The sequence below is a fragment of the Charadrius vociferus genome, unplaced genomic scaffold (genome assembly GCF_000708025.1).
Source record: "Charadrius vociferus isolate BGI_N301 unplaced genomic scaffold, ASM70802v2 scaffold621, whole genome shotgun sequence".
In the NCBI taxonomy this organism is placed as follows: domain Eukaryota; kingdom Metazoa; phylum Chordata; class Aves; order Charadriiformes; family Charadriidae; genus Charadrius; species Charadrius vociferus.
Window position 1 is genome coordinate 606,276 of NW_009646926.1, and position 14,034 is coordinate 620,309.

At 47.7% G+C, this 14,034-nt stretch overlaps 1 protein-coding gene across 1 annotated transcript in view; it reads right to left on the reverse strand.

Annotated features, from left to right (window-relative positions):
• Nucleotides 1–8,026: 8,026 nt before the first annotated feature.
• HERPUD1 (homocysteine-inducible, endoplasmic reticulum stress-inducible, ubiquitin-like domain member 1) overlaps nt 8,027–14,034 on the reverse strand; it is a 7,499-nt gene continuing 1,491 nt past the window's right edge. The window contains exons 2-8 of the mRNA XM_009894492.1: nt 12,966–13,043; nt 12,811–12,885; nt 11,598–11,719; nt 11,128–11,250; nt 10,179–10,517; nt 8,830–8,935; nt 8,027–8,194 (exon numbers count right to left, since the gene is read on the reverse strand). Coding sequence (XP_009892794.1) covers nt 8,027–8,194; nt 8,830–8,935; nt 10,179–10,517; nt 11,128–11,250; nt 11,598–11,719; nt 12,811–12,885; nt 12,966–13,043 — 1,011 coding nt within the window. The remainder of the gene's footprint in view (nt 8,195–8,829; nt 8,936–10,178; nt 10,518–11,127; nt 11,251–11,597; nt 11,720–12,810; nt 12,886–12,965; nt 13,044–14,034) is intronic.

Below are 14,034 nucleotides of genomic sequence, written 5' to 3' on the forward strand. Positions count from 1 at the left end.
TTATTAACCGCTCCCCCCTCCACCAATTTTAGGCACATTGTGGGGAAACTGAGGCACACTCCTGGGAAGGGGGGGGTCCCTCCTGCTACTGCTGGATGAGCCCACATCTCCCACATCCCTGGAGAGCTCCATGACCACAGAACCAGGATGCTTTCTGCCTCTCATCTGAATTTGTGGACTTTTTTTTTTGTTTGACACCTTCTTGCTGGGGAAGAACCCTCTAAGCTGGAGCTTGTCATGCACCTAGGCTCTCAGCTGCGTCCACTCCCCGTGCACACCACTGTCCCCCCTGCACTGTTGCAGTGCTGGGGCCCATCCCAAAACAAGCTCGGGGACAAAACAGAGTGAGGTTATCTCAGCAATGATGCTCGCAGCAGCTCCGATGAACCCTTTTGCCAGCAAAGACTGATGGAGAAGGAAAGGTGAGATCTTGGCAGTGCCGCAGGAGCACATGACCCCCTGAGCGAGACAAGGTGCCAGCCTTCCTCCTCTCCCTGGCAGACGCCTTGTCCTCCCTGCACTGGGTGAGCACATTTCCCCCGGGGAGCCCCGCTGTCTGACAGCCCCCACCCTGCCGCCCTGTTTTCTTCCTGAGTTGAGAAAGTGAATGGCCTCAGGTACCCCGTGGGAGGCACTTGCGGTCACTGACCTGCCGAGGGAAACTGAGCATCTGCAGGCTTCCTCCAGGCTTCTCCAGACAAGCGGCATGGTGGCCTGGGACAGGCTGCCTGCTGTGAGCTGATACTGCATTACAAATGAACAATTAAATGTTAAAAGCACATAGCAGGTGTCTGACCAGCCTAGGTCCCACATGGCAGCCCAGTGCCATTGTCTCAGCTGCCACAGCATCCTCACTGCCCTGGCTAGGAGGCCTCTTTACAGGCAAGCTGCAAAGGGCACGGACGTGTAACAAAAGGATTTGAATTCAAGAGTCTTTTTAACCTTGCAACAGCTCTGGTTTCTGTCCTTCAGCTCATGGCTTTCACATGCCCAGCCCTCCCCAGCAGCTCACAGTTCAAGTGGCCAAGGCCTGGGGCAAGAGAGTCCTGCAGCCACAGCAGGAGGGGGTATCCTGGCCACCACAAATGCATCAGAGGCAGCAAGGCACTTAAACTGGCAGTCAGAGACACAATGCTCCTGGGTGTCAGCCCAGCACAAACACATGGGAGGAAATGAGGTGCTTAAATGTGCAGTCAGAGACACGATGCTGCTGGGTGTGATGCAAGCACATCTGCCTGCATCCCCAGCACAGCTCTCAGCAGAGGAAGGATACACTCCCATTTATTGCAGGCCACAAAATCAAGAGTGCTACGCATAGTTTAAATTTTACTGGAACAGATCTGTAGGAGAGGTTGCAGCGGGGAAACAGCCCCACTGAGGCTGGTGTCCACCACTGTGACAGCAGAGCAGGACCCAGGAGGTGACAGCCACCCCTCTGCCCAGGGCAGCAATTCATACCAGTACAAAGAAAAAGGAAAACCAGGGCGTTTTGACACAGGGGCACATGTCACTGGTGTTCAAGCATCAAAAGATCAAGAACCCAGAGTCAGTCCTGGTAGATGTAGTGCATCTACAGCCCCCTTACAGGCCAGCTCCCCTGCCCCAGCACTGCTTCAGAGGCTGCTGCTGGCAGATGACCTGAGCTGAGGGCAGGGGAGGACAGGGGACTGCCGGGCATTGACCTCCAGCGAGAACAGGAAGGCCGGAGACTTTCCACCAACAATAACAAAAGCGTGTGGAACGTGGAGGTGCTGCAAGCATCCCTGCCCTTGAGTAACCAGGCAGAGGCCAAGGCAGCAGGGACACAGTAGCCTACCCTCCTTCTCCTCCCAGTGTAAGGTCAGGCTAGCAGGAGGCAGGTCAGATTTAAAAACCCCAAAGAAAGGTTAAATTCAACTAGCCGGAGGCAGGGTAGGCTTTAAAACCTGAAGAAAGGTTAAACGCCCAAGCTGCTGTGTAGTGCTTGCAAAGGCGATAGTGGAAGATGTTTTGATAAGTATTTGCTGAGTAAGGCTTTATCTGAAGGCCATCCACGCACATGCGTGCTCACCACCTTGCTGGGGATCGTCCTGTAACCAGGGTTGTTTTTTCCCCCCCACGCTATCCAGAGCAGAAGTACATCATAGTGCCATTAATCTTTGTGCTGCACTGACCCAAATGTTCCGTGTTACCCTGCAGCTGCTTCCTGAGATAGCCTTCCAGGTAACCTGCTCATATTCCGCTCTGTCAGCAGGATGGGCTCCAGGACCACCTCCAGGACTCATACAGGTCAGCCCTGGAGGGGGGAAGAGGGGCAGAAGGGTAAGCCCGAACCCCAGCTGCTCCAATCTAACACAGATCCTGTGCTCAGCAGGCTCAATCCCACATATCCAGAGACTGTGACCACACGCCTTGTGTTGTTCAGGGTTGTGCTGTCAAGTCCCAAGAGCAGGAATCTCCTGGGAGATTTTTTGAAAAAAACAAAAACAAAAAAAAAAAAACAAAAAAAAAAACAAATCACCAAACCACCCACAAACAAACAAACAAAAAAACCCCCACAAACACAAAACCCCCAAACAACAACAAAAACACCACACAACCAAAAACCCCTCTCTCTAAAGCTGAGTCTCTTACTTCTTACAGGTAAAAATTCTGACCATGACAGGCTTGGATGTTACGCAGCAAACAAATTCACAAATTCTGGTTTGTGAATTCCTGAGGAACCTGAAGGTGCGCAAGTCCATGGAACCTGATGAGATAGATCCGCAGATCCTGAAGGAATTGGCGGACAAAGTTGCTGTGCCACTGTCCATCATATTTGAGAAGTCTGCAGAAACCTCACCAGATTGCCACGACTGGAAAAGGGGAAACATAACCCCTATTTTCAAAAAAAGGAAAAAAGGAAGACCCAGGTAACTACAGGCCAGTCAGTCTCACTTCTGTGCCTGGCAAGATCATGGAGCAGATCCTCCTGGAAACTCTGCTAAAGCACATGGAAAAAGAGGAGGCGATTAGTAGCAGCCAGCATGGTTTCACCAAGGGCAAGTCATGCCTGACAAACTTGGTGGCCTTCTACAAGGGGGTTACAGCGGTAGTGGACAAGGGAAGAGCAATTGATGTCATCTACCTGGACTCGTGCAAAACGTTTGCCACCGTCCCACACAGTATCCTGGTCTCTAAATTGAAGAGACATGGATTCAACAGATGGACAACTCGGTGGATAAAGAACTGACTGGACAGTCACACTCAGAGTTGTGTTCAATGGCTCGATGTCCAAGTGGAGACCAGTTACAAGCGGTGTTCCAGGTACTGGGACTGGTGCTGTTCAACATCTTTCTTGGTGACATGGACAGTGGGATCAAGTACACCCACAGTGAGTTTGCGAATGATGCCAAGCTGTGTGGTGAGGTCAGCACGCTGGAGGGGAGGGATGCCATCCAGAGGGACCTGGACAGGCTGGAAAGGTAGGCCCGTGTCAACCTCATGAAGTTCAACAAGGCCAAGAGCAAGGTCCTACGTCTGGGTCAGAGCAATCCTAAACACAAAGACAGGCTCAGCAGAGAATGGATGGAGCACAGCCATGAGGAGAAGGACCTGGGGGTGTTGATTGATGAGAAGCTCAACATGAGCCAGCAATGCACGATTGCAGCCCAGGAACCCAACTGTATCCTTGACACCATCAGAAGTGTGGCCAGCAGGTCGAGAGAGGGGATTCTGGCCCTCTGCTCTGGGGAGACCCCACCTGGAGTACTGCCTCCAGCTCTGGAGCCCCCAACATAGGAAAGACATGGACCTGTTAGAGTGGAGTCAGAGGACACCACAAAGATGCTCTGACAGCTGGAGCCCCTCTGTGGGAAGACAGATTGAGAGAGTTGGGGGTGTTCAGCCTGGAGAAGAGAAGGCTCCAGGGACACCTTAGAGGCCCTTCCAGTCCCTAAAGGGGCTACAGGAGAGCTGTGGAGGGACTCTGGATCGGGGGGGAGCAATAGGATGAGGGGGAACAGTTTTAAACTGAAAGAGAGGACATTTAGATGGGATATGAGGATGGAATTCTTGACTGAGGGTGGTGAGACACTAGCCCAGGTTGCCCCGAGAAGCTGTGGCTGCCCTATTCCTGGAGGTGTTTAAGGCCGGGTTACTCAAAGCCCCATCAAACCAGGCCTTGATTTCTTTACTTCCTTACCAGTATCACCCATAACAACCTCCAAAAGACAAGCTGGCACACACAGGTGACCCTAGGTCAGCCCAGGCTTTTCACAGCTGAGGTTGCCAAGGGCAGCTGGGTTGAAGACTGGAAGAGCAGCCAGATGTGTTCCAGATGTGTGGAAGTGCAGCCACAGCACTGACTCTGCACTGCTTGATCAACTAAAGGAAAAAAACCACCAACGATCAAAACCAGCAAATACAACTTCCAGTGCTAATATAAGAAGTCCTAAGTGGTTCCTCTGCAGCACAGGCCCATGAGCAGACATGAGACATGGGCCTAGAAGCAGTGTCTCCCAGCATTGCCCAACCCTCCTTGGCAGGCAGCTGAGCATTAGTGGACCTCAAGCCCCTCACCACAGGTTTGTGACCCTGGCTGTACACCAGGCCTCTTCTTACCTCCATGATATCATTCCATTTGATATCCAGACACCATCCAATACTAGCAGGCATTTGGAGAGGTGTTCTTACTAAGCAGAGGGGCTGGGATGAAGCAATGAAGGTGCAGTTGGCATGGTTGGTAACAAAACAAGGGGGCGATAATAGCCCTGGGATGGCCTCCAGCTGGCCTGAGCCTTTGGCTGCACAGCTCTGCAAATCCCACTGGCCTCAAACAGCTGGAAGTGGATCACAGGGAGGTTCTAATGCTTTGCTGGGCAAGCACACAGCCTTTGGGGTGTCCCTGGCTGCCAAGAACAAGGACAGCAAGCACATGCATAAGTGAGACCACTCTGGAGGAAAGGGGAAGTCAGCCCACACACACTGAGCTTATCTCCTCAGCAGCAACCTCATTCTCATGAGCTTTGTGTTCCACAAGTTGAGGACAGGAGCATACCCTTGGTGACAAACAGGACTTCAAGGACTCCTCACATAAGCAGCCTGTTCCTGCAGTGAGAAGAAAGGTGCCCAAGATAAGACAGCCAGCACATTTCTCAACTTGTTTTCTGGCAAGGACAGAAACCTGCTGCCAACTAGGGGAAGCTGCCAGAGGATTTCGGGAGCCGAAGCAGCAGAGAAGCTGGTTTTATTCTGCTGCTCCTTTGCTGCGCTGTGGCCTATCCCCACCTGCACACACCCCCTGCTCTCAGGGCAGCGCTGCACAGCACACCCATGGCTGTACAGGTCGGGTGCCTGCAGCTGCACTGCACTAGTACATCTGCATGCAGCTGTGCTTGCAGGCACAGACAGGATTTAAACTAGCAGCGGAATCACTCAGCTTGGGTTTGTCTTGGCTCACACATCAACTGCCTAAACCCAGAGCCTCAAGGTCCTCTCTGTTCTCTGCAACTTTAGCACTCCAGTCCCAGCACAAGGTCACGTTATTCCCAGAAAACCTCTGGGACTCCTGTGCTCTTTCAGCAGCCTTGCTCTGCAAGTCTCAAGGCTTTTTTCCTAATGTCTAACCTGAATTCCCTCAGCTAATTGAAGGCCTGTGCTGTCTCACACACAGCTGGCACACAGGCTCTATCCTCTGCCTTGCCACCAGTTCCTTCCACTGCTCCCACACTTCCATCATCCCCGCTTGCTCCCAGGTGGTCTCCGGCAAAGCTGAGGCCTTCCCTGGACCGCAATTGGGAACAGGAATTAGGGCCATGTCACACTCCCGCTCCATGGAACACCGGTCTGGCTCAGCCACTGGTGCTTAGAGCTGTCTCTGCACAACTACACCATATTTACATTCACATTATTTGTCTGGTGTCCTCTGCTGTCATCACAGCTTCCCTCCACCCCAATGGCAAACAGAGGTACACATTTCACTAAGCCATTACAGAAACATTCTCTAAGGCCCACTACATCCCTCCAGCAACATTAGCTATGCTTCATTAGTTTTCCAGCTAATTTCAAACCACTCTTACCTGCTTGGAAGAACAGCAAAAACCTCAAGACAACAAAATAGATGTTTTGCTGTCTCTGGTACCTTCTCAGATTGGATGTTTCACAAGTATGGCAGCACTCAGTGCTTGTTGCCTAAACCAGTACCAAAATCATTTTTATTACTGGTTGCCAAGAAGTACCCCTTCCTCCCAAGGGAGTGCCCGGGCACATCACTGATATACCCAGGTGATGATTAGATACATCCCAAAGAAAAAAAATCCTTCATCCAAAGTGCAGTGCTGAGCACAGGTAAACTCATCACTAGCGAGACAGGAAAGAGGGGACCCTACCCCCAAGAACATCCTTAAAGGCTTATGCAGGATATACCTGAAGTAACAAAACTCACCTCCTCTCAAATTACTTCATTTTAAGTATGTACAGAAGACTTTATTGCTAAGTTTTACTGCTTTATCCTACCCATCCTCCCCAAGTCTGACAAATTGAAGATGTGGCAGAAAACTACTTGGCAAGAAGCCTGTAAAGACAATTGTTCAAAGCCAAAAAAAAAACAACCATCACTAAGGTTGAACTTGCTACTGCAGGTAACACCAGCAAACCATGTCTGACATCCACCTCATCTGAAGTGGCAAGATCAAGCACTACCAGTGAGGCTCTTACAGCTGCTTGTACCAACTCACGCATGTTAGCCCTGATGGGACACTCTTAAACAGATTTACCAACCACAGGTAGCAATGAGGAAGAGCATTACAAGTTTCAGAAGCAGCTGTTGTCCCTAGACACAGTACACTTCAAGCCAAGATAAATCCCCCACCCAAGATCAAACATTGTAAAGCCACCGGCAGTTCAAACTCCAAACTTTCCAACTACCTGCAGAATTAATTGCCTCAAGATGTCCACAGCCTTTCTGCCAGCAGAGTTCAGGGAACAAACACAAGCTACAAACTCCAAGGCACTTTAAATACAGGTTACTGAAGAATACAGTTAGGCAAGGAGCTGAGTTAAGGCTCTGGGAGCATCTTTCCTCCCCTCCCCCTCCATATCCCAACTCCTTTATTGTGATTTTTCACTAAAAACAAGTTGAAGGTACATCCTGTGCTCTGCACAGGGAGCCTTCCGATTGCTGTACAGCATATACAAATACAGATATAAATGCCTGCAAATTTTATTGGAATCAAAGCCCTTAATCATATCAGAAATTAAAGGAAACAATGAAATACTACAAGAATTGCTCTGGAGTGAGAATTCAAAGTCAAATAGAGACATTAGACTGCTTTAGTTCTGCATCCAAAAAGCAGTGAAGTTTACATCTTGCAGAAACTCTTGCTAGATAGAGCTGAACGCACGTATTCTCCCATGATTTGGTGGGGAGAGGAAATTAAGCCTTGAGTTTAAATTCTATGAATTTGGCAACGTGAAATTTAGCCTGCAACTCCACTGCTGAGGCAATTGCTCAAGAGGTCACTGTCTTACAGCCCTCCACTTCATCCAATAGTGAAATTGCACCATACATGCTTCATGGGAAACTTTTTTTTTTTTACACAGAAAATTTAAACTATTGTTGAAGCAATTTAACAATAGACCTTTTTTAAAAATCTGCTAATGTATATCTAGCAATTTTTTTTTTTGAGGTCCTACACTCAGTGTAATTTAAATAACATTTGAAACATTCCAACAGGAATCACATTGCACAGAAGAAGCAATTTGCTTCTTTAACAGTTTTGCACACCTGCTTAGAGCCTGTGCATTTCAAGCACAAGTTTACAATGACAAGCCTCTACATAGGTACCTAATAAATGCTACAGAACAGCGTTCTTTGGAATGAGGGCAAGCATCTTCATCTCTAGGCTGTAATGACTTGAGGCCTCCTGCAGCTCCATTTGCTTGGTCAGTGAAAGCCAGAGAAGTGCTGTCCACTTTCACTCCCAGTCTGGAGTTGGCATCCAATTCGCTCAGGTAGACCAGATCTCATTGCAGTTTCAGACAATTAGACTTATCTGAAGTTTACAAATCAGTTGTGGGTCACTCCAGGCCCTTCTGGAAGGAGGGATGCAAAGAAAGTCTTGAAAAAAACCCATGCTGTGCTCATAAATGAGGGGTTGGCCTGCTGCAGTTCTTGTAAAACTTGTCCCTCATCAGGAGATGCCTCGGATCCATCTGTTCTGCCTGCATTTTCCCCCTGCCAACATAAAGGGTATTTGGTGAGATCATTGCAGAGGTGAGTGAGAAGGATAAGGTGTCAAACAGCATGTTTTATTAGCCACACATCACTGTCAGACTATAAAAAGCATGAAAGTATCCCCAAACAACCACAAAGGTGAAAAAAAAACACACTGCACTCTAGTGTTGCTGGTTCACTCCTGCTGTGCGTCCAAGGACACTGTTCAGAACAGACAGGAAGCACCTGCTCAGGGAAGCTGCGTATGTGTTTAAGGGACTTCCACTGACCTCAGCCAGAAGCATCAGCTCAGTATGTGAGACTCCTAGTGCTTATATAGTCAAATCCCAGCACTGAGTAACCTAAACACTGCCTTCAGATACAGAACCTGTTCTGCCTGCAACAGACCACGCTTCATCACAACATCCTAAAGGCCAGAAGCAACTTTTAGATGACATCCAGCCCAAGATAATTTGTACAACAGAGGAGCTGGCTACAAAGGAGGAAGCAGGCTGGCAATTATTCCTCCACAGGAGACAGTTTCTGATGAAAGTTTATAGAATAAAGTTTTTGCTCTTACATTTAATTAGTAAACAAAGTAAAACTTCACAGGATTTCATGCTTGTGATTTAAAGAAAAAAAAACCAAGACAGTACCTGTAAGTTATTGTTCTGGTCCTGGTTTACAGCAGCTTGAGGAGGAGCATTGCCTGGGAAGGGCTGAACCAGTCTTTGTCTAAACGGAAGCCATCCAACATGGTGCCTGGAGAAGCCAACAGACTTTTTTTTTAGTATTGGTTAAAAAACACTCCTTCCTGTTACAGTAACACCATTCTAGTAACAGCTGACTGCTCAGAGCTGCAGCTAGCAAATTCAGCGCATTAAGGTCTCTTTCTGCCCTGACCCTGTAAGTAATTTCCAAGTAGTAAACCATGAGGGAGGCGCATCTGCTCATGTTCAAAATAAGCAGCACCACATCCAGGTTTGTCTCTACTTATAACCAGGGCTCAGCCTGCCAAAACATGCTGCTACAGGTAGAATGAGTTGAAACCTGCCTGTTTATCATGTACACCCCTGGGTAACTTCTCCCTACTCAGCCTAAAACAAGGCACAAACATGCAAAACAGCACCATGTTACCAAACATAACGGGCCATATAGACACTCTTAGAAGGTCTGTATCTCTAGAGCAACTGCCCTTTAAGCCACAATATAAAGCTGTTCAAAATTACACTTTAGAATTACCAATAGTAAAAAATAAGGAGTTTTAATGAAGCAGTTAACTTTCACTCTCCAAGTCTGCATAGAGGTTGGAAGAGCTGATCATTTGAGCTGCTCCAGTTTCAACTCCTAGACCCACTGTGAGGAACTGAAGCCTCCATCACTTCGATCACTGGCAATCAGAGAATTTGAGGGGACAGATCTTTCTCAGTCTGAGCACACCAACTGAGGGTGCATTATCTTCATGGTGCTTCTGAGTTTTATCCTGAGTTCCTCCCCTAGAGAGGCTCAAAGGCAATTCAAGACACCACATTCAGTTTAGCTTGGTCTGCTCTCCAGAGAGGCAACACGCAGCAGAAAAACCCACATGAATACATGACTTCGATAGCAGGTGTGAGACCCTCTTCCCAGATTTCAAATGTTTCCTCTACAAGCAACTGTCATGTATCCTATTGAACCCACATATCTGTTCTATACTGCTAAGCTGCTGAGGCTTTACACCAACTTAAGTTACAAGAAGTCTAAGAAGAAAGCCAGCCACACCAGAAGCATTTGTACAAAAGCCACTATCACCCATTCTTCATTTAATCCAGACATAGGCTATACTTCTGTTTTTGCTAAATACTGAGTTATAGCAGCATAGAGGAATGGTTCACCCTTTCCAGGGACTAGTCACATGAAGCTCAACTGCTAGAAAGCTGACCACAAAATGGAGTTCAGTACTTCACTGGAACATTTCTGAATACCTCAGTAAATATCAATACCACACAATTACACATACACTTACAGATACATCAGCACAGTGCCACCCATAACCAGGAGGAATCTGCTGACACTGGAGTAGAAATAGATAATGTTGACAAAAACATAGAACAGTGTTGCTGAGTAGAGCCAGTCCAACCAGTCTCGATTGCCGCCCTCCTCCTCTTCCTCCATGAGGGGACCCCCTTGGGCATTCATCCGCAAGTTCTGGTTGGCCACTGCATTAACCTGGGCAGCAGCATTATGGTTTCCAGGCTGATTTTGTGCTGGAAATGGGTCTGGGAGAGGAGCAGAGGGTGTCACCGATATCTCCTGAGAACGCCGTGCATGGGAGGGGTCGGCACGTGCAGCAGTAGAAGCCAAGCTGAAACCAGAACACATCAAGTACAAAATAAGGCTTTGTCAAATCCTTTCACACTTGACACAGGCACTGGAAATTTGTCTTTAAGTATAGAGTCAGATCACATGCAAGTGGAAAGCATGAAGTTTAGAGGCTACAAGAGGGTTAAAAACAAGTTTTAGATCTACCCATGAACCAGTTGCATAGTGACTTCAGCAAGTCAAATCAGACACTTTCCACTTCATGAAAAATTATTTCAATATCTTGCAAAAAATCTTGAGAGCAATCTAAAGACTGTCTGGAGGCTGCTACAAGTCTTAGCCTTGCCTTTGTCACTGCTTTCCAGAGAGTGCTACTTTAAGCAGTCAGAAAAATGTTGACAAACTAAAGCTCATCAGGAGGACTACATCTACTCTACAGGCACCTGCCCTCCCACTCAGAAGTCAGAGATCTGCAGTTTGCAAGATCCAAAACCACATGACAATTAGAGGTACATTCCCACACGATTCAGTGTAAGTTATGACAAAAAAGAGTCTTCCAACCACCATCAAGGGAGGAAAAACTGCCAGAAGCTCTCTAGTTCCCTGTATTACAGTTTCTATTTTCTACTTGTAGCTTTGGACAGAACACTTACTATTGCATGTAATACTGTCTTGCGTAAATCTGCTGAAGCCAGGACATCTGAAGCATGCTGTAGGTGGTATAAGCAGAAAAGCCAGAAGCCACACTTTGGAAGGGACGCTGAGTTGTTCCCAGCCTTGGGCAAAACACATTCATTAGCAAATTCTGGACAAACTGGAAGTCATTTGTTACAGGACAATGTAAATAGCTTCTAACACTTTGTGCATCCAAATTCAAAATTAATTCTTCCTTCTGAAGTGTTAAAGACAGCTCTACCCACATGAAGAAAGGAAGATTTTTAACTAACATAGCAGTGCATTTTCCTTCAACTTCTGACATGTCCATTGAAGGTTTAAGTATAACCTCATCAGCTTTGGCCCATGTTCTATGGGCTTAAGACAGTAGATGTGGCATAAGGAGCTGGCATCCAACAAAGCCAACAGTTTAAAAATCTTAGAGACACACGTAAAAATTGTTATTTACCTGTTACTGGCTTCTGCTGAAGACTGGCCACCAGAAGAACATCTCAGTCTTTCACCATTTGAGGAAGATATAGATGGTTCTTGACTAGCTTCTGACGGTAACTTTGGCTGATCAGCTTTAACCTGGGGGCAGCAATGCAGTTAAAGGTTTACTCAGGACACTATGCAAGCCTTATGCAAAAAGGTTACACCTCACTTCACAGGCTCTTATAACTGCTACACAGCTCATGCACTTTGTCCTGCATAATACCTCTAGATGCTGCCACAAAGCTGACACTGCTCTTGGGGCACCGTGCCACAAGAACCTCCCATCAGTATTTTAAAGCTCCTTAAAAAGTGACTGGCATGTAAAAATGACTTGATATTACTCCTTCCTTTCATGAGATCTACACTGCATTTTTAATTTTTTTTTACCACAGTCAGGTCCCATCTGGTTATAAAAATGTAACTGGAAGAAACAGAGAGAACCACACTCAAGACAGATTGACTTTTTAGCTATGATAACTCTGTACTCACACACAAGCTGCTGTAAACAGAATTCAAGAGTTGTTCCATTGCAGTTTATCAGTAAAATACCCAGACCAAAGCTGGCTCACATCTAGCAGCCACCAGACATGGGCAGAATAAGCTCAGATTGCCTATAATAGGCAATGTAACCACACCTCTAGACACATTAGCACATCCACTTAGAAGTAAAAATTGTGTTTGGCCATTTGTTTAAGACCAATAAGTACACACTTCCTCTCTACAGGCTGAGTCATTAATGAGAGCAGTTAAGATGTCTTCAGCTAACAGCCTTCTTCCTTCCCCACACACAGACCAGAACCACTTCCACTCTAACTACGATGTCTTCTACCCACAAGCACAGCCCCTGTCCAAAAGAGCCCAGAACGTAACAGGTCATATTCTATTTAATAAAACTGAATTTATCAGAAAGCACTTCTCCAAGCAGTATGTTACAACTGGATTATAGTTTTGATATTTCTTAACAGGTGCCATGCAGTCTTTGAAAAATTGACTCTGCTGTTCATCTGTCCTCAGCTTAATCCAAATACGTTCTCATGCTCCTAACAAAATTATTACAAAGTAATACTGCTGTTGCACTAGTAGGAAAAAGCTGTGGTATCAGTGAACTTTGAAACAGCCATTCAGTACTTCACATTTTTAGCCACAACCCCAACATTCTGAGTAGTATGTTAACTTAGTCTATGTACCTCTGCATTGCTTTCTTGCATATTTGCAGGAGTCTTGAAGTTGTATACCAAATGAAGAGCATGCAAGTCTCCATGCTAAAATATAAGGGAAGACATGTTAAAAAAATCACTTTTCTTGATAAATTTCAGCACAGCATAAAAGATTTTTTTTATACCTTTGGCAGCAACTCTCTCAGATAATGATGATCAAGCAGCAGCTTCCCAGAATAAATCAGCTTTTGGTCCTCTTCAGGCTTTGAAAAAAGAAAAAGAATAGGATGACTTGCTCTGCCAAGCATATGCAGGCGTGAAGTGACACAACTCACAGCCTTGAAGGACAGAGGCACCCAGGTGGCAGCACCCCATGCCTTCAGGTGCACAGGGAATTGTGCACAGCTCAGTTCAGCTGATGAAATAAGAACAAGCAAACACTGAAGTGCAACATCACTGAATCACAGAATTTTCAGAGTTGGAAGGGACCTCTAGAGATCATCTAGTCCAACTCCCCTGCCAGAGCAGGAACATCGAGGTCTAGATCAGCAGGAGGATATAAAGCACCCCTTTGGCAAAGAACTTTGTTACATACACTTTTACAGTCGGGACAAAAACATCTGTGTTTCTTAGAGCTTTGGAGCACCCTCTAATCTGACCAGGGCTGAAGGTGGTGTCAAACCAACCCCTTCCACCCCACCAGACGATGCCAGCAGCCGGTTGCCGACAGCGCAGCCCGCGGTAAAAGCAGTCTGGGCTCGTTTCGGGACACCCCCTCGCTGCTGGGGGAGAGAGGAGGAGGACAGCCACGTCCTCCCGCTGAGGCACAACAGCCACCGAGCTTCGCCGCTGCCGCTCCCGGGCCCCGCGGCTCGAAAAGCAGCCGAACTTCTGCACTCCCAGCACCTGACAGCCCTACAGCCCTCTCGCCACGCCCACACCGGGCTGCCTCTCCTTCACCGGAGAAACAGCTTCCCAAAACCCCCAAAACGTGCCTCGGCCCACTCGCCACGCCCGCCCTGCGGTGGCGCACCCACACACCCGGTGCGATGGGGCTCCGCAGCGGCGGCTCGGCCCTCCCCGGGGGGAGGGCGGTTATTGTTTAACAGCGGCCGAACCAGGAACCCGGCCAAATCCCGAAACGGCCCCACCGACCGCCGGGCAGCTAATGCAACCGGCTGCGGGACGGGAGAAAGCGGCGACCGGGCGAAGCGGCAGCAGGCCCCGGGGGCACAGCGGGGCTGGGGCATTTCA